This window comes from Balaenoptera musculus, chromosome 18 (assembly GCF_009873245.2).
Source record: "Balaenoptera musculus isolate JJ_BM4_2016_0621 chromosome 18, mBalMus1.pri.v3, whole genome shotgun sequence".
In the NCBI taxonomy this organism is placed as follows: domain Eukaryota; kingdom Metazoa; phylum Chordata; class Mammalia; order Artiodactyla; family Balaenopteridae; genus Balaenoptera; species Balaenoptera musculus.
In genome coordinates, this window is record NC_045802.1 from 24,109,557 (window position 1) to 24,134,497 (window position 24,941).

General features: G+C 42.0%; 1 protein-coding gene across 5 annotated transcripts in view; it reads left to right on the plus strand.

Annotated features, from left to right (window-relative positions):
* The window catches only part of EPSTI1 (epithelial stromal interaction 1), a 104,174-nt gene that overhangs the window by 14,691 nt on the left and 64,542 nt on the right, over positions 1 to 24,941 (plus strand). For all 5 annotated transcript variants that reach the window (XM_036831093.1, XM_036831095.1, XM_036831097.1 and 2 more), the window contains exons 2-5: positions 1,272 to 1,330; positions 4,739 to 4,822; positions 8,806 to 8,879; positions 16,727 to 16,810. In XM_036831093.1, the coding sequence (XP_036686988.1) occupies positions 1,272 to 1,330; positions 4,739 to 4,822; positions 8,806 to 8,879; positions 16,727 to 16,810 (301 nt within the window). The remainder of the gene's footprint in view (positions 1 to 1,271; positions 1,331 to 4,738; positions 4,823 to 8,805; positions 8,880 to 16,726; positions 16,811 to 24,941) is intronic.

The following is a 24,941-nucleotide window of genomic DNA, read 5'->3' on the forward strand; positions in this document are numbered from 1 at the left end:
ATCCCATTGTACGCATGCTAGGCTACACATGCAACGTCTGCTGGTATACGGTAGGTAATTGGGCATCCAGCAGCCCTGTTTGCATGCAAAAGTGGTTGCACACATCCCATGTACAACTCTAAAATTAAAGCCCAGTTTGAAGCTGGCTGAAGGCTTACTGCTAGGAAAATGAGATAAGGAAGAAATGGCTTCTGTTAATCAGCGCTTTTGGCCTCTACTGTTCAATCTTTGCTAATTTGTCCTTTGAAATTGTATGTTCCGTGTTGGACAAAGACTTCTAAGAGTATCTGGGATTTTTTAAAAAAGACTTACATTTATAAGCTGATTGTATTTATCCATAACATTTCCCCTCACACTGTACCTACATGTACGCTGCAGTCTTGTTGTGCTATATTTTTGCTCTATGAAGTATTCATACTTCTGTGGGACTACATGTATCATCACAAAGAAGAGCCACCCCAGCACAGACTCACGGACTGGGTCTCTGACATCATTTCATTTCAATTCAGCCCACATTCATCAAGCAGCTACTTTGTGCCAGGGGCTGGGCATATATGGAGCCCTCAATCACAGTTTCTACCCTCAAAAGCTCACAAATTGTAACAACTTCTTGTACCTTAGTGGTGAATATTTTTGCTTAAATGAAGTCTTCCCTGGTCCCCGCTCCCCCATCCCCCCAGAGAATTGAAGTGACTCCTTACTTCTCTGAACTCCTGATTATGCTCGACCTGTGTCCCCAGGAGAATGAGGGGCCCAGCAGACCCCTGCCTAGAAGTCAAAGCCCCAAAACACAAGACTGTGGCCATCTGGCCACTCAGATGGGTCATCAGGAGGAGGTGGCTGCGTTGCAAATGGCCCCTACGCCCAGTTTGTGGGAGCAAAAAATGTGTGAGTGTTTCCTGTACTCCTGTAGTGGGTGACATGGAAGAGAATGCCAGACATCTCAAAGGGATGTGCCCATGAGCGCCACCTGGAGGAACAGTGGATCCCTACAAAGACAGTTTACCAAGAGCTGACCCTGAAGAAGTCACTTGTCATTCTTCATCAACTGCTTTATATTTCCGTATGTGGCCGTGTGCACTTGTTTTACTTTACCAGCTAGATTGTAAGCTCCTGGAGAACACACCTGGGTCTTAAGAGGAATATTATCTTTCCTAGTACCTATTTGATGGTGATGATCATAAATACAGTATATTATCAGAAAGAATGTATGGTGCTTTACATGCATTAATAATTTCTCATGATAATCGATTTTTTTCTCTTCATTCTAGCACAGGTGCATATACCTTGATAGTACCAAATGAAAAACGAAGAAATGAGATGCAACAGAGTATGTATATTATTTACCATTCAAAATACTTCTCATTTTCTTTCTTTTTGTTTTTAAACTACAATTTTTGTTACTTTATTCATAATTTTTTTAAAAATTGATTTTTGGCTGCATTGGGTCTTCATTGCTGCACGCGGGCTCTCTCTAGTTGCGGTGAGTGGGGGTTACGCTTTGTTGCGGTGCGTGGGCTTCTCACTGCGGTGGCTTCTCTTGTCATAGAGCACGGGCTCTAGGCACGCGGCTTCAGTAGTTGTGGCTCGCAGGCTCTAGAGCGCAGGCTCAGTAGTTGTGGCTCACGGGCTTAACTGCTTCCCGGCATTTGGGATCTTCCCAGACCAGGGCTCAAATCTGTGTCCCCTGCATTGGCAGGCGGATTCTTAACCACTGCGCAACCAGGGAAGCCCAACTTTGGCGGTTTTAATTATACCTTTTAAAATTATTCTATTGTTAGTGCTTCTAAATTTGTTTCTCCGTGTTAATAGCAGAACTCATTGCATGGTTATAAATCTGAGGTTTCTGTTGGGCTTAAACAATTTCACACCTATTGTCAATAGACCTATCAAGTTCCTGTAAAATTGGGCTCACTGCAGATATCCTTACAGGACTTGGAACACTTTTGAAAGAGACAAGTGATATATGAAATAGATTATAAAATCTGTCTCTTTGCAGATCTGTCCCATTCCTTCTTTTTTATAAATTTTTATTTATTTATTTTTATTTTTGGCTGCATTGGGTCTTCATTGCTGTGTGCGGGCTTTCTCTAGTTGCGGTGAGCAGGGGCTACTCTTTGTTGCGGTTCCCGGGCTTCTCATTGCCGTGGCTTCTCTTGTTGCAGAGCACGGGCTCTAGGCATGTGGGCTTCAGTAGTTGTGGCACACGGGCTCAGTAGTTGTGGCTCGCGGTCTCTAGAGTGCAGGCTCACTGGTTGTGGCGCACAGGCTGAGTTGCTCCGTGGCATGTGGGATCTTCCCGGACCAGGGCTCGAACCCATGTCCCCTGCACTGACAGGCGGATTCTTAACCACTGCACCACCAGGGAAGTCCCTGTCCCATTCCTTCTTAATGGAATTTTTTTTTTTAGTCTCTTCTTTTTTTTTTTTAATTAGTTATTTATTTATTCATTTATCTATGGCTGTATTGGGCCTTCGCCTCTGTGCGAGGGCTCTCCCCAGCTGCAGCAAGCGGGGGCCACTCCTCATCGCAGCGCGCGGGCCTCTCACTATCGCGGCCTCTCCCGCTGCGGAGCACAGGCTCCAGACGCGCAGGCTCAGCAATTGTGGCTCATGGGCCCAGTTGCTCCGCGGCATGCGGGATCCTCCCAGACCAGGGCTCGAACCCATGTCCCCTGCATTGGCAGGCAGACTCCCAACCACTGGGCCACCAGGGAAGCCCTTCTTTTTAGTCTCTATGTTCCCATAATTTTGTAACTATCAGCAGTTTTTATTCGTGACTTCACTACCCTCAGCTGTTTTTATTCGTGACTTCACTTTCCTTCTTTAGATTATAAGCTCTTTGAGGGCAGGGGCTACATCTTACTTGTTTTTGTGCTCCGTGTACCTAGTGGGCATATAACATGCTTAACTGAAGTTGTACAGTAAAATAAATGCTGCCCTTTAAAGTTACAGTATTATACCTTAGAGTTGGAAGGAGAACTAAAGTTCATTTAATTCACAAACAAGTTCTGAGGCTTGTTCAAGTCAACTGTGGGGCTAGCACTGAGATTCTGTGCTCTCCTATCTTGATCTTAATAGGAAATTTAATTTTGTAATGACCAATGGACATAAGGGCATAGCAGGAAAGCAGCTTTATAAAGGTCTCCACTGGACAGGTAGGCCCCTGGGTGGTACATCTGAGTCTGTGCAGAATATGACAATCACACCTATGCTAACACGGTGACTGTGGGCACTGCCTGCAGGTGACCAACGGAATCCCAAAGATTCTGGCATTTTACAAGTTTTTGATTTAAATAGTTAACAGGAATTTAAGCCTCAGTGCGGTCTGGATTTTTGAGATGTTGCAGAAAGTTTTTTTCCCTCTAATAATTAAAAAATATTATATATGGACGTTTGAAATAATCACTTCTAATGAGATTCGGGCATACGTTGGAAGAACAGAACTAGTGTCTCTGGCGCCCCCTGCTGCCATTCAGTGTATATTTGGGGAATGAGCACTGCTCTACAGGCAGGAGGCTCAGCCTAGCGGTTCCAAGTGCCAGGAATCAGATAGGCCTCGTTCCTCATGGTTACATTAAGCTTGGGGAATATTTAAAGTGAATACGGGCATTAGAATTTTATGGGGATTTATGTTTACTGTGTGTGAAAAGTTCTTATTGACACATGAATGTTTTGTACACACTCCCTATAGGAAACTTTTAACATTAAATGATATAGGGTTTGAAAAATGCCAGAGTGGGATGAAAAACTAAACTTCTTTATTTAGTAGGAGTTCAGGTTGTTTTCAATTTTTTTTTTTTTTTTAATTTATTTTATTTATTTTTTTGGCTGCTTTGGGTCTTTGTTGCTGTGCATGGGCTTTCTCTAGTTGCTGCGAGCAGGGGATACTCTTTGTTGCGGTGCGTGGGCTTCTCACTGTGGTGGCCTCCCTTGTTGCGGAGCACGGGCTCTAGGCACGCAGGCTTCAGCAGTTGTGGCACATGGGCTCAGCAGTTGTGGCTCATGGGCTCTAGAGCGCAGGCTCAGTAGTTGTGGTGCACGGGCTTCGTTGCTCCATGGCATGTGGGATCTTCCCGGATCAGGGCTCGAACCCGTGTTCCCTGCATTGGCAGGCGGACTCCCAACCACTGCGCCACCAGGGAAGTCCATTGTTTTCAATTTTTTAAAAAATTTTATTTAATTTATTTATTTTTGGCTACGTTGGGTCTTTGTTGCTGCGCGCAGCCATTCTTTAGTTGCGGTGAGCGGGGGCTACGAGCAGGGGCTACTCTTCGTTGTGGTGCGCGGGCTTCTCATTGCAGTGGCTTCTCTTGTTGCAGAGCATGCGCTCTAGGCGCAAGGGCTCTAGGTGTGCGGGCTTCAGTAGTTGTGGCACGTGGGCTCAGTAGTTGTGGTGCACGGGCTTAGTTGCTCCGCGGCACGTGGGATCTTCCTGGACCAGGGCTCGAACCCGTGTCCCCTGCATTGGCAGGCGGATTCTTAACCCCTGCGCCACCAGGGAAGCCCCTGTTTTCAAACTTGAACCTTCTGTGCAGACTCTTGGAGAGAAAGTGCCTTAGGGTGACCCCAAGGGGTTAGGACTGGGTGGGTGGTGTCTTCCTTTCCTGGATATCTCGTCCACTCATGCTTGCATGTAGTTAATTGTCCATCTGATGGTGGTTTGTGATGCTTTCAAGGGAGCAGTTCCCTTTTCATGCTCTAATAATTGATGATTTGATATTTCTCACCTGGCTTAGTGGCTGCAAAAGAGCTGAAGGACCTGGAGAGGTGGAAGGAGCAACAAAGGACGAAGCCCATTAACCTGGCACCCATGCAGCTAGGTAAGCCAGCAAGCCAGTTGCTTGAATGCGGAAGGACAGGGCCACCCAAGGATCCTGTTAGCATCTTGCCCACATCTGTCTTTCAATGTACGTTATAGGTCATTGGACCATCGTGCTGCTTGAAATGGAATGCATTTAATGTCAAAACATGCACTTAAAGTCAAAAGTATGCAGGTATACTGTTGTTTCTGATTTTCTGCAAGTAGCAAATGGATGATGCCACAGTTATGTGGGAATAAAAGGATGGCTTAATTGCCAAATAATTTAGAGCCTCTTAGTTGATCAGCTCTGAAGAAATCTTACTTGGGCGCTGCATATGCCCTGTCATAGCTTTTACTCCCATCCTGATTAGTGCTATCACAAGCATATTAATCATGGCAGTTAACTGGTTATGGGAAAAAGAATGAATGGAGAGTCAATTCCAACACTAAGATGCGAGTGGGCTGGGGACACAGGGTGGGTATAAAGAGAACATCGCCTGTGTTTTCATTCGCAAATAGAGACTTTTGGGCCTCTGGAGCACGTGGCAGTGTGATGAATTGTCTGTGCTGCCTTTGCCTGGTGTTTGAATCATTCAACAGGGAAGCCCTCTAATGGGAATCATTCACATCTTCTCTTTTCTCTTCCAGAAGCAGCTGAGAGCTTAAAGGGCTGGACACACAGTTCCCACAGATTTAGTTCACACAAGTGTGTTACGAGTCAGAGGCCACTTACTCTCACAGTGGTTTTATCTATTTATTTATTTTTTTGGCTGCACCGTGTGGCATGCGGGATCTTAGTTTCCCTACCAGGGATCGAACCCACGCCCCCTGCAGTGGAAGTGCAGAGTCTTAACCACTGGCCTGCCAGGGAAGTCCCTCATAGTAGTTGTCAAGAAGTATTTTTTCCAAGATGTGGGTAAAAATAACCTAATTTGGTAATCACTTAATGGGTGCAAGTAATAGTATTATCATCATCATCCCACTGTATTTCATGAAAGGGGTTAATCTCGTGTCACCATTTTGCTGAATAAGCTGCATTTGAGGGGTGCAACCTGGAGACAGCTTTGTCCTTCCTAACTGGCCCCCTCACACCAGCTATGTGGGTCTACTTTTCCTTACGTTCTTTGGATGAAATTAGATCTTTTTGGTATTTCTCAAATAATAAAGTTGTCCAGCTAATTCTAGGCATAAAAACAGTGTCATTTCAGTAATTAAGTTTAGTCCTAAATACTGGTCAAAACTCTGTTACTGACAGAGATTAAAGCTTCTTCCCTGCTCCAGCCCAGGTCTATGGCTTCACCGCTGGCTCTTGGTAGCTGGACTGTCTTTGTAGAGCTCCATTGTACCTCTGGGTGGCCCACATGGGCAAGGCCCTTTTTTATTTTTTTGGCCATGCCATGCGGCATACAGGATCTTAGCTCCCCAACCAGGGATCGAACCCGTGCCGCCTGCAGTGGAAGTGCAGAGTCTTAACCACTGGACTGCCAGGGAAATCCCGGGCAAGTCCCTTTAAGATGACTTTAGATTGGCATTCTCTTTCATGACAACCAGATTGGGAGTGCAGGAAACACTTGTGTATCCTTCCCACAAACTCTGGGAATACAGGCCATTTGCCCTGCAGCCATCTCTTCTTTATGACCAGTCTGAGTAGCCACATGAGAGCAGCCATGTGCCTTTTGGCTCTGACCTTCCTAAGCATGGGTCCACTAGGTCCCTCAGTCTCTTGGGGACAGAGATTGAGCCCTTCAAGTGATGTTCATTAAACCTCTCTTACTCACATTGATATGAAGATTCCTCCTTCCCCAAACACATACACAGAGAAGATGAAATTCACAAAGACATCTTCTCTCTGATTTCTACCTTCCTTTGACCTAGCTAACCTCTTTTATAGACTGAAGGTAGTTGCCAATTAAGGTTCCCCAAACTGGTTTTCAGTTACCCCCTTGCAGATCCTGCCTAGGGAGCCAAGCACTTGCCTTGGGGATTTGGAGTTGTTGGTGCCTGCTGTCTTGGGGCCTTAAGCAAAAAAAGAGCAGGAGTTCTGCTATATGGCGTACCTAGGAATGGTCAAGGGGGAAGAGGGTAGCGAGTAGAAAAGAATTCTAGAATGTTTTAAACTTTGAGATGAGTTTTAAAGAAAACCTGCAAATGCTTATACATCTTTCTCCATTTTTATTTTTTAATTTAATTTTTTAATTTTTTGGCCACGCCATGCAGCATGTGGGATCTTAGTTCCCTGATGAGGGATTGAATCCACGCCCCCTGCAATGGAAGCATGGGGTCTTAACCACTGGACTGCCAGGAACGTCCAACTTTCTCCATTTTTAAATTCTCAACTCCTCTTCTATTCCTCTACCCCGTAAAATATTGGAATGGTTCTAGGAGATACTGAAAGTGGCTGTAACATTAGATAAAAACCTCAATAGCCCTCACTGTTTCTTTCCTTAGGGCCAAGACCAAACAGGTATTATAGAGCTTTTGGGACTCAGAAGTCTCTGTGGTGTCTTTATCTGTTCAATTATAACAACTATGATGAATGCAAATTGTTTTACTGCATCTTCTGTGCAAGTGAATCTTTCAGAGAACTGACACTTTTAGTGACCAAATCACCGGAGAATTATTTCAAAGGAATCTTTAAAATATGCACGCCAAGCTTGCATGAACACTGAGAAATCCCTAAACAGTAATTCTTAGATGATTGTCAAACTGCAAGGATTTCTGGCCCCCAGTTATTATAGGTTTAAGAGAGAGCAGACGAATGACCTAACATCCATATTTTTCTCTTAAATACCTAAAGAAAAGAACAATAAATAGAATGGATTGACAATCAATTTTAATTAGAATATTCCCATTGTACTTTTAAAAACTGGGTTATAAAGACTGTATACTTGTCTCATGGCAAGACCTCTGAGGCTTTCCTGAGCTTTTGCTACTTGAATACAGGGCAATAGAGTCAGAAGAAGAAAAACATTGGAAGCATCACTGATCATCATCTTTATTAGGTTAAGGAATGGTCATACGCTAGCAGAAAGAATGTTCTGGAATTTCCAGAGCACTATTTCTTATTATTTAGCATGGACCTTCAGGTGTGATTTCAGTCTAAAGAAAAACTTGAATACCTACAAGATTGAAAAACCTTAGTAGCATTGTCCTCTTCTTGGGGGAATATGGCCTTATCTTTCTGTCCAGCTCTTTCTCTTTTATGCAATTACTGTTGTTTAATGTCTTATTTAAAAAACTGGTTATGTTACCGAACCAAATTTGGGCCTGCTCACCCATGCGCAGTAAAGCCAAGCTACTGACACTGGGTTGTGGTGAAGGGAAGTGCAGTTCAGTAAGGCATCATCAGCCAAGGAGCTGGGGACAGCTAGTGCGCAAAACACCTGAACTCCCCGACGGGTCTCAGGAAAGCATTTTTAAAGGCCAGGTGAGGGAGGGGAGTGATCAGCTTGTGCACAATTCTGATTGGTTGATGGTGAGGTAACAGGGCTGGCTGTGTCACAGGGGTTAACGTTATCAATCCTTAGGCTCCAGAAGGCTTGGGGGCTGTGTGCTCACGGTCATCACGTGCTTACATCTTCCATTTGGTGGGGGTTTTAGCATCTGTAAAACAACTCAGGAAATGTGCATCAGATACTATTCTGTAGGTACTTCAGGGAGGAGCTAAAGCAGAGGATACAGGGGAGGGGTCTGTCCTGGGAAGAACCCATAGGGTCTTGCTCAGTTACAGTTCCCCCTTTTCTTTGATACTCCTTAATCTTGAGGAGAACGGGTGTTGGACAAGAAAGGGAGTAACGTTTTGGATAGAGAGGTTAATCATAAACTCGGCAGAGGAACTTGGTTTTAGGGGGACTTGGTTTCAGTTATGTCCTTATTTCCAGGGGTATGAAAATGTTAAAGAAACTCATGGTGTAGACTTATCATGTATTTAATTAGTCTTTGATGGCTGACAATTCAGCTTAACATTCATGTTTCACCTTCATGACTTTTTTGTTTACTTAGGTGGAAACCAGTCAGAGGTTGAAGTCAGGCAGAGACAACAACTTCAACTGATACAATCTAAATACCAGAAAAAGGTCAGAATCCATCTCTTTTAGCTTAAATTTGGCAGGAAATTAGAGTACCAGCACTTTCAAAGTAACCATGAAATAACACAGTAACTTTACCAAAAGCATAAAACCTTTGAACAAACTGCAAAAGAAAGTCTCAAAAATCAAAGAAATCATGATGTGAGAAGTGAAGGGATAAATACTGCAAATTCTCACCCAAGCTGTCTATCAGTCAGTGAGACCTTTGGTAAAGGGTTTTTTTCCCCCCTAGTTTAAGTCTCTACTATGTTTTGAATATTCGGGTTCCAAGAACATGGATTTGTTTACTCCATTCCAGTCCTGAAAGTACTACAAAAATTTTTAAGATTCCAGCAATTTTTTTTTTTTTAACAGTGAACTCTGAGTTTTATAATCAGGAAAAATTACCTGCCCTTTCTTCTCTCCAACCTGGTGGAGGTGGGTTGGGGACAGAGGAGACAGAAAGACAGAGACCAAGGAAGAAACACAAAGAAATTTCATGGGCAGCAGACGTGGCCTGACCATCCTCTGTGATCTAAGTAGCTCGAAGAACCAACCTATAATCATGGCACGCTATAGCACAAAAAATACTGTAATATGCCTTTCATCATAATTTTTTTTAACATCTTTATTGGAGTATAACTGCTTTACAATGGTGTGTTACTTTCTGCTTTATAACAAAGTGAATCAGTTATACATATACATATATCCCCATATCTCTTCCCTCTTGCCTCTCCCTCCCTCCCACCCTCCCTATCCCAGGCTATAGGTGGTCACAAAGCGCCAAGCTGATCTCCCTGTGCTATGCGGCTGCTTCCCACTAGCTATTTTACATTTGGTAGTGTATATATGTCCATGCCACTCTCTCACTTTGTCCCAGCTTACCCTTTCCCCTCCCCGTATCCTCAATTCCATTCTCCAGTAGGTCTGCGTCTTTATTTCCATCTTGCCCCTAGGTCGGTCCTTCATGACCATTTTTTTTTTTTTTTTTAGATTCCATATATATGTGTTAGCATACGGTATTTGTTTTTCTCTTTCTGACTTACTTCACTCTGTATGACAGACTCTAACTCCATCCACCTCACTACAAATAACTCCATTTCGTTTCTTTTTATGGCTGAGTAATATTCCATTGTATATATGTGCCACATCTTCTTTATCCATTCATCCGATGATGGACACTTAGGTTGCTTCCATGTCCTGGCTATTGTAAATAGAGCTGCAATGAATATTGTGGTACATGACTCTTTTTGAATTATGGTTTTCTCAGGGTATATGCCCAGTAGTGGGATTGCTGGGTCATATGGTAGTTCTATTTTTAGTTTTTTAAGGAACCTCCATACTGTTCTCCATAGTGGCTGTATCAATTTACATTCCCACCAACAGTGCAACAGGGTTCCCTTTTCTCCACACCCTCTCCAGCATTTATTGTTTGTAGATTTTTTGATGATGGTGATTCTGACTGGTGTGAGATGATATCTCATTGTAGTTTTGATTTGCAATTCTCTAATGATTAATGATGTTGAGCCTTCTTTCATGTGTTTGTTGGCAATCTGTATATCATCTTTGGAGAAAAGTCTATTTAGGTCTTATGCCCATTTTTGGATTGGGTTGTTTATTTTTTTGATATTGAGCTGCATGAGCTGCTTGTAAATTTTGGAGATTAATCATTGGTCAGTTGCTTCATTTGCAAATATTTTCTCCCATTCTGAGGGTTGTCTTTTCATCTTGTTTATGATTTCCTTTGCTATGCAAAAGCTTTTAAGTTTCATTAGGTCCCATTTGTTTGTTTTCATTTCCATTTCTTAGGAGGTGGGTCAAAAAGGATCTTGCTGTGATTTATGTCATAGGGTGTTCTGCCTATGTTTTCCTCTAAGAGTTTGATAGTGTCTGGCCTTACATTTAATCCATTTTGAGTTTATTTTTGTGTATGGTGTTAGGGAGTGTTCTAATTTCATTCTTTTACTTGTAGCTGTCCAGTTTTCCCAGCACCACTTATTGAAGAGGCTGTCTTTTCTCCATTGTATATTATTGCCTCCTTTATCAAGGATAAGGTGACCATATGTGCATGGGTTTATCTCTGGGCTTTCTCTCCTGTTCCATTGATCTATGTTTCTGTTTTTGTGCCAGTACCATACTGTCTTGATTACTGTAGCTTTGTAGTATAGGCTGAAGTCCGGGAGCCTGATTCCTCCAGCTCCATTTTTCGTTCTCAAGATTGCTTTGGCTATTCGGGGTCTTTTGTGTTTCCATACAAATTGTGAAATTTTTTGTTCTAGTTCTCTGAAAAATGCCATTGGTAGTTTGATAGGGATTGCATTGAATCTGTAGATTGCTTTGGGTAGTATAGTCATTTTCACAATGTTGATTCTTCCAATCCAAGAACATGGTATATCTCTCCATCTATTTGTATCATCTTTAATTTCTTTCATCAGTGTCTTATAGTTTTCTGCATACAGGTCTTTTGTCTCCTTAGGTAGGTTTATTCCTAGATATTTTATTCTTTTCATTGCAATGGTAAATGGGAGTGTTTTCTTAATTTCACTTTCAGATTTTTCATCATTAGTGTATAGGAATGCAAGAGGTTTCTGTGCATTAATTTTGTATCCTGCTACTTTACCAAATTCATTGATTAGCTCTAGGAGTTTTCTGGTAGCATCTTTAGGATTCTCTATGTATAGTATCATGTCATCTGCAAACAGTGACAGCTTTACTTCTTCTTTTCCCATTTGGATTCCTTTTATTTCTTTTTCTTCTCTGCTTGCTGTGGCTAACACTTCCAAAACTATGTTGAATAATAGCGGTGAGAGGGGGCAACCTTGTCTTGTTCCTGATCTTAGAGGAAATGGTTTCAGTTCTTCACGATTGAGAACGATGTTGGCTGTGGGTTTGTCATATATGGCCTTTATTCTGTTGAGGTAAGTTCCCTCTATGCCTGCTTTCTGGAGGGTTTTTATCATAAATGGGTGTTGAATTTTGTCGAAAGCTTTCTCTGCATCTATTGAGATAATCATATGGTTTTTCTCCTCAGTTTGTTAATATGGTGTATCACATTGATTGACTTGCATATACTGAAGAATCCTTGCATTCCTGGAATAAACCCCATTTGATCATGGTGTATGATCCTTTTAATGTGCTGTTGGATTCTGTTTGCTAGTATTTTGTTGAGGATTTTTGCATCTATGTTCATCAGTGATATTGGCCTGTAGTTTTCTTTCTTTGTGACATCTTTGTCTGGTTTTGGTATCAGGGTGATGGTGGCCTTGTAGAATGAGTTTGGGAGTGTTCCTCCCTCTGCTATATTTTGGAAGAGTTTGAGAAGGATAGGTTTTAGCTCTTCTCTAAATGTTTGATAGAATTTGCCTGTGAAGCCATCTGGTCCTGGGCTTTTGTTTCTTGGAAGATTTTTAATCACAGTTTCAATTTCAGTGCTTGTGATTGGTCTCTTCATATTTTCTATTTCTGCCTGGTTCAGTCTCAGAAGTTGTGCATTTCTAAGATTTTGTCCATTTCTTCCAGGTTGTCCATTTTATTGGCATAGAGTTGCTTGTAGTAATCTCTCATAATCCTTTGTATTTCTGCAGTGTCAGTTGTTACTTCTCCTTTTTCATTTCTAATTCTATTGATTCGAGTCTTCTCACTTTTCTTCTTGATGAGTCTGGCTAATGGTTTATCAATTTTGTTTATCTTCTCAAAGAACCAGCTTTTAGTTTTATTGATCTTTGCTATCGTTTCCTTCATTTCTTTTTCATTTATTTCTGATCAGATCTTTATGATTTCTTTCCTTCTGCTAACTTTGGGGTGTTTTTGTTTTTCTTTCTCTAATTGCTTTAGGTGTACAGTTAGGTTCTTTATTTGAGATGTTTCTTCTTTCTTAAGCTAGGCTTGTATTGCTATAAACTTCCCTCTTAGAACTGCTTTTGCTGCATCCCATAGGTTTTGGGTCGTCGTGTTTTCATTGTCATTTGTTTCTAGGTATTTTTTGATTTCCTCTTTGATTTCTTGAGTGATCTCTTGGTTATTAAGTAGTGTATTTAGCTTCCATGTGTTTCTATTTTTTACAGATTTTTTTCCTCTAATTGATATCTAGTTACATAGAGTTGTGGTTGGAAAAGATACTTGATACGATTTCAATTTTCTTAAATTTACCAAGGCTTGATTTGTGACGTAAGATATGATCTATCCTGCAGAATGTTCCATGAGCACTTGAGAAGAAAGTGTATTCTGTTGTTTTTGGATGGAATGTCCTATAAATATCAATTAAGTCCATCTTGTTTAATGTATCATTTAAAGCTTGTGTTTCCTTATTTATTTTCATTTTGGATGATCTGTCCATTGGTGAAAGCGGGGTGTTAAAGTCCCCTACTATGATTGTGTTACTGTTGATTTCCCCTTTTATGGCTGTTAGTATTTGCCTTATGTATTGAGGTGCTCCTATGTTGGGTGCATAAATATTTACAATTGTTATATCTTCTTTTTGGATTGATCCCTTCATCATCATGTAGTGTCCTTCTTTGTCTCTTGTAATAGTCGTTGTTTTAAAGTATATTGTGTCTGATATGAGAATTGCTTTTCCAGCTTTCTATTTCCATTTGCATGGAATATCTTTTTCCGTCCCCTCACTTTCAGTCTTATGTGTCCCTAGGTCTGAAGTGGGTCTCTTGTAGACAACATGTATACGGGTCTTGTTTTTGTATCCATTCAGCCAGTCTATGTCTTTTGGTTGGAGCATTTAATGCATTTACATTTAAGGTTGTTATCAATATGTATTCCCATTTTCTTAAATGTTTTGGGTTTGTTATTGTAGGTCTTTTCCTTCTCTTGTGTTTCCTGCCTAGAGAAGTTCCTTTAGCATTTGTTGTAAAGCTGGTTTGGTGGTGCTGAATTCCCTTAGCTTTTGCTTGTCTATAAAGGTTTTAATTTCTCTGTCAAATCTGAATGAGATCCTTGCTGGGTAGAGTAATCTTGGTTGTAGGTTTTTCCCCTTCATCACTTTAAATATGTCCTGGCCGTCCCTTCTGGCTTGCAGAGTTTCTGCTGAAAGATCAGCTGTTAACCTTATAGGGATTCCCTTGTGTGTTATTTGTTGTTTTTCCCTTGTTGCTTTTAATATTTTTTCTTTGTATTTAATTTTTGATAGTTTGATTAATATGTGTCTTGGTGTGTTTCTCCTTGGATTTACCCTGTATGGGAGTCTCTGTGCTTCCTGGACTTGATTAACTATTAACTTTCCCGTATTAGGGAAGTTTTCAACTATAATCTCTTCAAATTTTTTCTCAGTCCGTTTCTTTTTCTCTTCTTCTTCTGGGACCCCTATAATTTGAATGTTGGTGCATTTAATGTTGTCCCAGAGGTCTCTGAGACTGTCCTCAATTCTTTTCATTCTGTTTTCTTTATTCTGCTCTGCAGTAGTTATTTCCACTATTTTATCTTCCAGGTCACTTATCCATTTTTCTGCCTCAGTTATTCTGCTATTGATCCCTTCTAGAGAATTTTAATTTCATTTACTGCATTGTTCATCACTGTTTGTTTGCTCTTTAGTTCTTCTAGGTCATTGTTAAACATTTCTTATATTTTCTCCATTCTATTTCCAAGATTTTGGATTATCTTTACTATCATTATTCTGAATTCTGTTTAAGGTAAACTGCCTATTTCCTCTTCATTTGTTAGGTCTGATGGGTTTTTACCTTGCTCCTTCGTCTGCTGTGTGTTTCTCTTTCTTCTCATTTTGCTTAACTTACTGTGTTTGGGGTCTCCTTTTTGCAGGCTGCAGGTTCGTAGTTCCCGTTGTTTTTGGTGTCTGTCCCCAGTGGCTAAGGTTGGTTCAGTGGGTTGTGTAGGCTTCCTGGTGGAGGGGACTAGTGCCTGTGTTCTGGTGGATGAGCCTGGATCTTGTCTTTCTGGTGGGCAGGTCTACGTCTGGTGGTGTGTTTTGGGGTGTCTGTAACCTTATTATGATTTTAGGCAGCCTCTCTGCTAATGGGTGGGGTTGTGTTCCTGTCTTGCTAGTTGTTTGGCATAGGGTGTCCAGCACTGTAGCTTGCTGGTCGTTGAGTGAAGCTGGGTCTTGCGTTGAGATGGAGATCTCTGGGAGATTTTTGTCGTTTGATATTATGTGGAGCTGGGAGGTCTCTTGTGGACCAATGTCCTGAAGTTGGCTCTCTCACCTCAGAGGCACAGCCCTGATGCCTGGCTGGATCACCAAGAGCCTGTCATCCACACAGCTCAGAATAAAAGGGAGAAAAAGAAAGAAAGAAAGAAAGAAAGAAGAAGATAAAATAAAACAAAATTAAAAAGTTATTAAAATAGAACAAAAATAATAATTAAAAAATATATTTTTTAAAGTAATAAAAAGAAAGAAGAGAGCAACCAAACCAAAACACAAATCCACCAGTGATAACAAGTGCTAAAAACTATACTATAAAAAAAAAAAAAAAGATGGAGAGACTGAACCCTAGGACAAATGGTTAAAGCAAAGCTATACAAAATCACACACAGAAGCATACACATACACACTCACAAAAAGAGAAAAAGGGGGAAAAAAAAAGTATATCGTTGCTCCCAAAGTCCACCTCCTCAATTTGGGATGATTCGTTTTCTATTCAGGTATTCCACAGATACAGGGTACATTAAGTTGATTGTGGAGATTTAATCCGCTGCTCCTGAGGCTGCTGGTAGAGATTCCCCTTTCTCTTCTTTGTTCGCACAGCTCCTGGGGTTCAGCTTTGGATTTGGACCTGCCTCTGCGTGTAGGTCACCTGAGGGCATCTGTTGCCCTTCCAGACAGGACGGGGTTAAAGGAGCAGCTAATTCGGGGGCTCTGGCTCACTCAGGCCGGGGGGAGGGAGGGGTACGGATGCGGGGCAAGCCTGCGGCGGCAGAGGCCGGCGTGACATTGCACCAGCCTGAGGCGCACCATGCATTCTCCCAGGGAAGTTGTCCCTGGATCACGGAACCCTGGCAGTGGCGGGCTGCACAGGCTCCCGGGAGGGGCGGTGTGGAGAGTGACCTGTGCTCGCACACAGGCTTCTTGGTGGCGGCAGCAGCAGCCTTAGCGTCTCATGCCCGTCTCTGGGGTCCGTGCTGATAGTCGCAGCTCGCGCCCGTCTCTGGAGCTCCTTTAAGTGGCTCTCTGAATCCCCTCTCCTTGCGCACCAGGAAACAAAGAGGCAAGAAAAAGTCTCTTGCCTCTTCGGCAGCTCCAGACCTTTTCCCGGACTCCCTCCTGGCTAGCTGTGGCGCACTAGCCCCCTTCAGGCTGTGTTCACGCCGCCAACCCCAGTCCTCTCCCTGCGATCCGACCTCCAAAGCCCGAGCCTCAGCTCCCAGCCCCCGCCCGCCCCGGCGGGTGAGCAGACAAGCCTTTCGGGCTGGTGAGTGCTGCTCGGCACCAGTCCTCTGTGCAGGAATCTCTCCGCTTTGCCCTCTGCACCCGTTGATGCACTCTCCTCCGTGGCTCTGAAGCTTCCCCCCGCCACCCACAGTCTCCGCCCATGAAGGGGCTTCCTAGTGTGTGGAAACCTTTCCTCCTTCACAGCTCCCTCCCACTGGTGCAGGTCCCGTCCCTATTCTTTTGTTTCTGTTTTTTCTTTTTTCTTTTGCCCTACCCAGGTACGTGGGGAGTTTCTTGCCTTTTGGGAGGTCTGAGGTCTCCTGCCAGTGTTCAGTAGGTGTTCTGTAGGAGTTGTTCCACATGTAGATGTATTTCTGATGTATTTGTGGGGAGGAAGGTGATCTCCACGTCTTACTCTCCTGCCATCTTGAAGCTCCTCCTTTCATCATAATTTTGTGTTCCATTGGTTCAGACTGAAAAATAGTAACTGCTTTTTGTCTTCTGTAATCTCAATACAATTTAGCTGAAAAGAGAAGAATATATAAGAATCAAGAGGGAAGCTGAAGAAGCCGAAATCCAAAAAATGAAGGCAGTTCAGAGAGAAAAGGTAAGACATTGGAGAGAATGGTGAGTCAGCATTTACTGAGGGCTTCTGATGTGCCAGGTTCTGTCCTAGACACTGTTCATATACAAAGTGTTTAATCCTCACAAGAACCTATGAAGTGTATAATATTCTTGTTACCCAAGTTTGCAAATGAAACTGACAGAGGATTAGATAACTTGCCCAACGACTCGTAGCCAGTAAATAGAAGTAGGGTTTGAATCCAGTCTGACTGATCTCAGAGCTAGAGTTCTTTGTCATCACACTCTCTCGCCTCCCAGGTAAGTGATCAAAGGAGTAGCTGTGTATTTGGCCAGAAGGCACAGCAATTAGTAACAATGGCCACCAGTGGTACACCATCATATTTATATCCAAATATTGAATTTTCCAGGGTGAGTGTTAAATAGGTGAACATACCTCTCTCACTGATAAAGAAAAAGCATGCATTTACATTTCAGTATTAGTGATATGATCTATTTCAAACCTCAAACTGATGTGTTTAGTTTTGATACTCTTTCTGGGGCTTGGGGGGAAAAATCTCTTAAAAATGCTCATCTGCTAGAGAAGGAAGAATGTACTGTTCTTCTATCCCCATTCCCGCCACCCCCTGCCCTTCCTGCTCCCATTCCCCACAAAGTCCTAAGCTGTAATGGGTTTTAAGTGTTGGAGGTCTGGGGGCAAGAGATTGACTCATGATACTGATGACCAAGTATGACATCTGCTGCAGGTTTAAGTCATGAAATCACAATTCTTTTTCTTGCTGTCTGTGTCTCTCTTCATCCTTCTCTTTCTTTTTTTCCTCTTAAAGATTCAGTGTTGGTCAAAATTTAAACGTGGTTACCAAGCAATAGATATTTTTACTAGAGTTAATGAAGCCCAAAGCTGATGGCTTGTGGAATGTGCAAGAGTGTGAGTCTTTTCTTTCCCCGAGGAGTTCTCTACCTGGCTGGGGAGCAAACTAAGTCTTTCTTGCAAGGTGTCCTGTTGTGCTGTGTGACCTTGGACAGGCCCCTACCCCTCTCCAAACTATTCCTGTAAAGTGAGTCTGTAAGCCTCACCTTCTTGTCTCTCAAGGCTGGGAACATGTGTAGATGTAGAGATGCTACATCTGTAGAGATGCTACATCTGTAAAGAGGTAGGCTCTGGGGTAGAGATAAGACTGGACTTATAAATGAGGAATTGAAATGCTGGAGGTATAAAAAAAAAAGAGTATAGGCACTTTGTTTACTAAATTTGATTCAGCAGTTCACTTCCAAGTCATCAGCTATTATACCTTCACTGAAAAGATTCTCATAATAACTTTTTAAAACCTGTCTTTCTCTCTCTTTCTACCTCTCTATTCCTCACTGTTTCCCATTCAACCCCACCCCCGCCCCATTTTTTCCTTCAAAGGAAGGTTCACACTTCAGTCTTGTGATTGTAGAGAAGGTATTCCCTTTATATAGCATAATCATTCTGTATTTCAGGTGCAACTAAGAAAATCATCAAATCTAATTAAGGGGCTTGCAGATCCTAAAGAATTGTGTTGTAAACTCTTATCCTAAAAGTGATTTATTAGTTGTCATTTAATACCCATAATTGGCTGGCTTGTGGGTCATTTATAGCTCATTTCTTCTTTGGTCAAATTATGTATACTATTCAGAAATGTTAGTGGCTGAAACAGTTTTCTTTAACATTGAGTAAAAGAAGCATTCCCTCCCTTTCCAAGTTATACTATAATACTAGATGTACAGCAATCATTAACTACAGAAGTCTTAACTGGGTTGGCTTTTCTAACATGACAAATGTAATGATTATTGGTATAAATTTGTCCAAAAGTGAGAGATGGGGAGAGGGAGTTGATACGTCTAGATCCATCCCATTCAAAATGTGGTCCTTGAACCAGCAGCCTTGATATCACTTATTAGACATACAGAATCTCAAGTCCCACACCAGACCTTCTGAAACAGAACCTGCATTTTAACAAGCTCTCCAGGTGATTCTTGTACACATACCGGTTTGAGGAGCATTAATCTAAATTGCCTTACAAGAGAAGGAGCAGCCCACTCTGGTCCTTCCACAGACTTGATTTCTCTGGCTAATCGGCCCGGACTGCCACCCTGACCTAGCTCTCCCTGTTGTATATAAATCTTGCTTTTCATACTAAATGTGAGCCCATTTAATAGCTTGTGTCAGATAAAAGAAAAATGGACATTAGCCATCTAGAAATGGCATACGTCACATTGCCAGTGTGAAAATGGCCAAGGGAAGCGATAATGGCCGTGCTTATGGAGCATTTATTCCTTAAAATGCACAGCAAACACACACATGGACACCAGCTTACAAAATACCACCGTCCCCCTCAGGCAAATGGCTGCTGTCCAGGAACTATGAGCCAAGTCGAATCCAAGAGCCTATTGCCACCTGAGAACCTCTAACTTGGCCTCTTGGTCTTAATCCCCCTTGACCTTCAGTTTGTCTTCTCCCAGGAGGGGTCACCAGGGAACACTGGGTCTCTTTCTGATTGGTCACCACCTGTGTGTGAGTAAGGGGAGAGTAAACTGTACTCCCTGCCAGCACGTATGGGTCCTTAATATGCACAAAGGTATGAAAGGCAGCCAGCTCTTTAGCCTCTGATCATGTCAATGGGATCCAGGAAGGGTTAATCCTGTGGGTTAAGGGGAACTTTGGAGAGGGCACTGGGATGCTTCAGTTAAACTTGTATTCCCTACATTAGAGTATGTTGATGTTATGTATTGTTCCAGTGGTGTACCGGGGCCTCCTTGTACTGGCTCATGAGAGTGGATTGTTCTATTTTGTGGGCTAGCGGACTTCATGTTGGTAGACTGAAACTGACCATGAGGAGTATTTTCACCACAGAAATCAGTAAATGCTACAAATCAACCTCCCCTCCTCCTCCCTGCTAGAGCTGGTTGTTAAGCTTATCAGCACACCACTGCTTTGCCCTAAAGGAAAGAGGTCCTCCTTTCACTGCCTCCGCCCCCCGCCCCACCACATTCCCAAACCAAGCTTCAGAGGGCTTGGTGGCGAGGGCAAGGATTTTATGAATTATCTGGCACATTACGTGTCTGATACTTACTGATTTAAAAATAGATTACAACCCATGTGGTAGGCAGAAAAATGCCCCCTCCCCTCCTCTTCCACATTCTAATCCCTGGAACCTAGGGAGATGTTCTGTTATATGGCAAAGGGGAGCTAAGTTTGCAGGTGGAATTAAGGTTGCTAATCAACTTACTTTCAAGTAGAGCTAGTGTGTGTGTGTGTGTATCCTGCATTATTCAGGTGGGTCCAATGTTATCATAAGGGTCCTTAACTTGGAAGAGGGAGACAGAAGATTGAGAGCATGAAGAGATGGAGCAGGAGAAAGACTCAGCCTGCCATTGTTGGCTTGAAGTAGAGAAAGGCCATTGGATAAAGGAGACTAAACCTATGGGTAGGAGCTACAAAACCATAACTATGGTACCCCTAACTTCTACACTGAACAAATAGATGACTGACATCTTAGGATAGCATAGCATGCAAACAGAAGATGTGATTCTGGAAATAGAGTCCTTATTGTAGGGGTAGAAAGAAGTAAAGACCCTGCTGTAGTCTTTGGAGGGGACTCATACTGCTAGCTACCGAAAAGCCTTGTGGACATAACAGCTGCTACTGGTACTGGAGTCTGCCAATTTCCCTCAACAACAATATATTATTTTAGCCCCGTTAGACCCGTTTTGGACTTCTGACCTCCAGAACTGTAAGATTATTAACAAATTTATGTTGTTTTAAGCTATTAAGTTCATGGTTGTTATAGCAGCAATAGAAAACTAATACAACTCATGTGGTTTTATAGTGTATTAATTTCTCTTCCTGGAGATCTGTATGGCAGAGTAATAATTTGATTTTTTCCAGACTTTCATAATGCCCACGAACTTAAAAAATAAAAATCTCCAATTCCATGTCAAAGGCCCTCCCTACCTCCTGGATTCATCTTATTCTGCCTTTGATCCTCATATGTTTGAAATCATATTATATAGGGCTATATAGTTTACAAATTCTTTCATTTGATTCTCCCAACCTCTTAGGGTATTATAACCTCAGAAAGGGCAAGAAATCAGCTACGGATCTGAGTGGCAAACGAAGCCTTTCCTTGTTCTTTCCAGTAAACTATAAAGTCATAAAGCTGATGAAGTTATGTGGAGCCCTGGAGGTCACGGTGTTTTATGTAGACACTGAGAAGCATCATTAGTTCGTTTTAATGTTATAAAATGAAGTAGGAACTACTTTGTACCTACTTCATTTCCTATTAGCATAGAAAACAAAGTATGCATATTAGATGCAGAGATGCATCCATATACATGTTTTTTGTTTTTTTTAAAATTAATTAATTAATTTTTGGCTGCATTGGGTCTTTGTTGCTGTGCACAGGCTTTCTCTAGTTGTGGCGAGCGGGGGTTGCTCTTCGTTGTGGTGTGCGGGTTTCTCATTGTGGTGGCTTCTCTTGTTGCAGAGCACGGCTCTAGGCGCGTGGGCTTCAGTAGCTGTGGCTCACGGGCTCAGTAGTTGTGGCTCTAGAGCACAGGCTCAGTAGTTGTGGTGCACGGGCTTAGTTGCTCCGTGGCATGTGGGATCTTCCTGGACCAGGGCTCGAACCCATGTCCCCTGCATTGGCAGGTGGATTCTTAACCACTGCACCACCAGGGAAGCCCCACATACATGTTTTTAAGAAATCACACTGTTGCTTATTTCTAGGAAACAAGTACTAGCAAGGGCTAATGGTTTAAGAACAGTTTTAGGAATAAAACTAAACATCAAGGAAATTATTTCAATATTGTTTTTATAAACTGGGAAAAGTTTCCATTTCTGAAAACTTTCAAGGAACAAAACAGAACTTTCAAGTATTTCCCAGAAATATGGTTCCTACATCATGCATGTCTTTGTGGATGAACTGGTGTGGGCATTAAGCCTCTGGTTGTTGGAATGCAGTAGGGTCCCATTAATTGACCCCATTAATTAATCCCATAATGTTGGGATGTTAATGATATCTCTGAAATGCAAATGTAGTACTAAAAGGGTAAGCTGTTAGCTTCTTTATGTTTCACTTCCCTTAGCTGTAAAATGGGTATAATAATATAATAATGGGACTGGTGGGATTAAAGGATACAATAGGTGCAAATCTCTTTGTACAATGGGTAGTGCTAAGTAAGCAGTGAAAAAGGGTGCCCTGACCTAATTAACTATACATGTAAAGAAGTGCCCTATTTCATTTGACTCTACTATTATATCAACCTCTTGTGTGGAAGGCAGAGAGGATTTTTGTTTTACGCATGAACTGGATCGGTTTAATTTATTTCTAAATTAAATAAACCCACATGAACTGGGTTACTGGAAAAAAAACACACTGGCTCTTCCTGTCACACGAGATTGCTGGGCTTCCCTCCCAGCTGGGTCTTTAACAATTCCTAGTGCACAGCATTTTCCTTTGCAGTCTAGGCTCATCTCTAATTACAGACATCTTCCTCCCTTCACATTCTTCTTATCCTCACGTTTCGTTTTCAGCACATGACCTCATTTCCCACCTTCTAGTGAATAAAGACCACAAGGCTGGAAGTACGTATATTTTTCTGTTTCCTTACTCTTCCTTTGCTGTTTCTGCCCCCATCTCATCTCAGCAGGAATAAGAAAGTGCTCTTCCTTGTTGCTATGATGGATTCTCCCACCCATGCTTCCCATCCCATCTTTCCTCCATCTCCCCGGGAACATTGCTGCTCCATCGGTTAACCCTCCTTTTCTCCTGTAGCTTTCTTCTTGTTTCTGTTTTTCTCTCTTGGGGTATAATCATAATGAAATCTCTCATCTTAAAAACAAAGTGTCTCTGTTCTGGTTTGCTTTCAACTCCTCCCTCCCAAGCATCACAGCTCAGCTTCTTGAAAGCTTTTCTACCACATTGGGTTCCTACATGCCAGTATGTAGACTGACTCCTTATCAATCACCTGAACCAAAAAAAAAAAAAAAAAAAAAAAAAAATCATCTCTGTTTTAAACAAAGTTCCCCAGGTGATGCTGAGCTCAGCTAGCTTAGAAACTTACCTTCTTTGAGTTCTCACCTTCACTTGTTCCTTGGTGGGCTGAGTTTGACTTCTGTCTCTAGTAATTCATTGGTATTTATCTAGCCAAGAATCACTAATGAGCTCTTAGTTGAAAAACTCAGTGGAGACTCTTCAGTTCCTAACTTATCTAAACTGTTTGTAATATTGTAACTATTTAAATAGTACTTTGTCCTTCAAATTCTACCCCTCTGGATTTCCTCTGGATCCTTTTCCTCTGCTTGTTTTTCTGCTATTGATGTTCTATCCAGGTCCCATCCATTCATCTTCTCTCATTTCCCTGTGCCTATGCCACCATATTCTTAGGTGAAAGCCCCCCGCATTTCCACGTCTGTGGATTTTGCTTGTGCTGATGATTTCTGAAATCCACATCTCCAGACCATATTCTTGAATCCCAGAACCATATATTTTACTGTATGCTTGATATTTCTTTCTAGATGTGCCACGGTGTATCTCAAATCCAGTAGGTTCAAAACTGACCTCGTATTCATTCTGATGCTCTTAAATGATAGTCACCTGTAATCTTCCCCCCTTTTTTGACTCATTCTATATTAATATAGCCTACCTCCTACTATTTCTTTTTACTCTCCTCTTATTTCTGTCCCCCACATTTTTCTAGAATTTGTCCTTTCTTTTCTGTCCCTGTTGTCTTAAATTGGGACTCATAATTTATAGCCTGGATTACTGTGAGAACCACACCGTTGGTTTTTATATCTGTGGTCCTTTCTGCGGCTTATCCTTCGTGTTGCTTTCAGGGTGAGCTGCTTACCATCCTGCTTAAAATAACATAATGGCTCATCATTGCCTTTAATGAAGTCCAAACTCCTTTACTTGGCATATACATTTCTTTACAATTGCCTCTTCCTACTTTCTCAGCCTTGTCCTCCACCCATCTCACTACAAACCCCTTTGAATTTATCCACAAGCTTCTTGGGGTTTCCTGAACTGGCATATTCTCTTGTGCCTTTCTATATTGAAAATATTATACATTATAGGAATGCCCTTTTCCTATTCAGGGCCACTGCTATCCCATCATTGCCTTTGTGCAAATTAGAAACAGATTCTTCATCCAGGCAGTCAGTTCTGTGGGTGCTCAGATTGGTGACAGATGGTGCTTTTGTGAGAAATAGAAAAAGACACCTCTGCTGTGCTGAAACACCCCATGCTGGGATGCAAGCCTTGGTAAGCTGAATGCTGTCTCTGTTTCAGCCTTTTTAACCTCTCTACTAGGCCCCTGGGCAGTAAGAAACCATACAATGGAGTGCAGTAGCCTTGCTCCCATCACCTCCTTTTCCTCCTGGAAAGTTCTTGCTTAAGATTGGTCTCTATCTAGAATTTCTACCTCTCATTAGACCCATGGTTCTTATCCTTTTATTTGGTCATCAGCCCCTAGGGAAATCTGAAGAAAGCTATGGACTCACGCTCCATAAAAATGAGCATACTCCTATCAGACAGCTTATTCATGAACCCGAGGTTAGAAACCATATTCCAAATGTTATTCAAATTTTGGCTAACCTTAACCCTAACCCTAACCCTAACCCTAACCCAGGATGGGGTCTGCCCACATAGAAGGCACTGAATGAATGTCTGTGGAACTGCTGAAAGCATTTCCCAATTGCCCACTTCTGTGCTTTTTCTTTGTATTCATATTACATATTTGCAAACCTCTATTCCCTAATATATTTTACACACTGCCATCATGGCTTTCTTGTCTGTGTTCCCAGCTAGCTTCTAAAATTTTCCAGAGTAGGCACTGCTCTGTTTGTATTCCCAGAATCTAACAGAACATAGTACTGATCATATAATAGGCATTTGATAAATGTTTGTTGAATACATGAGATTCAGTGATATTAAATGATTTGTTTAAGGTCACTCAGTGATGGTGGACCTAGAACTCATTCCATATTTTTTCTTCTGGACCTCATGTTCTTAGATCTTTTATATTATGCATTTGTATACATATAAGTATGGTTGGGTGACTCCTTAACTCACTGTTAAATGGGAAGAAATAAGTAGTCTGACTAAATCTTAAGTATTTGGATTAGTGTA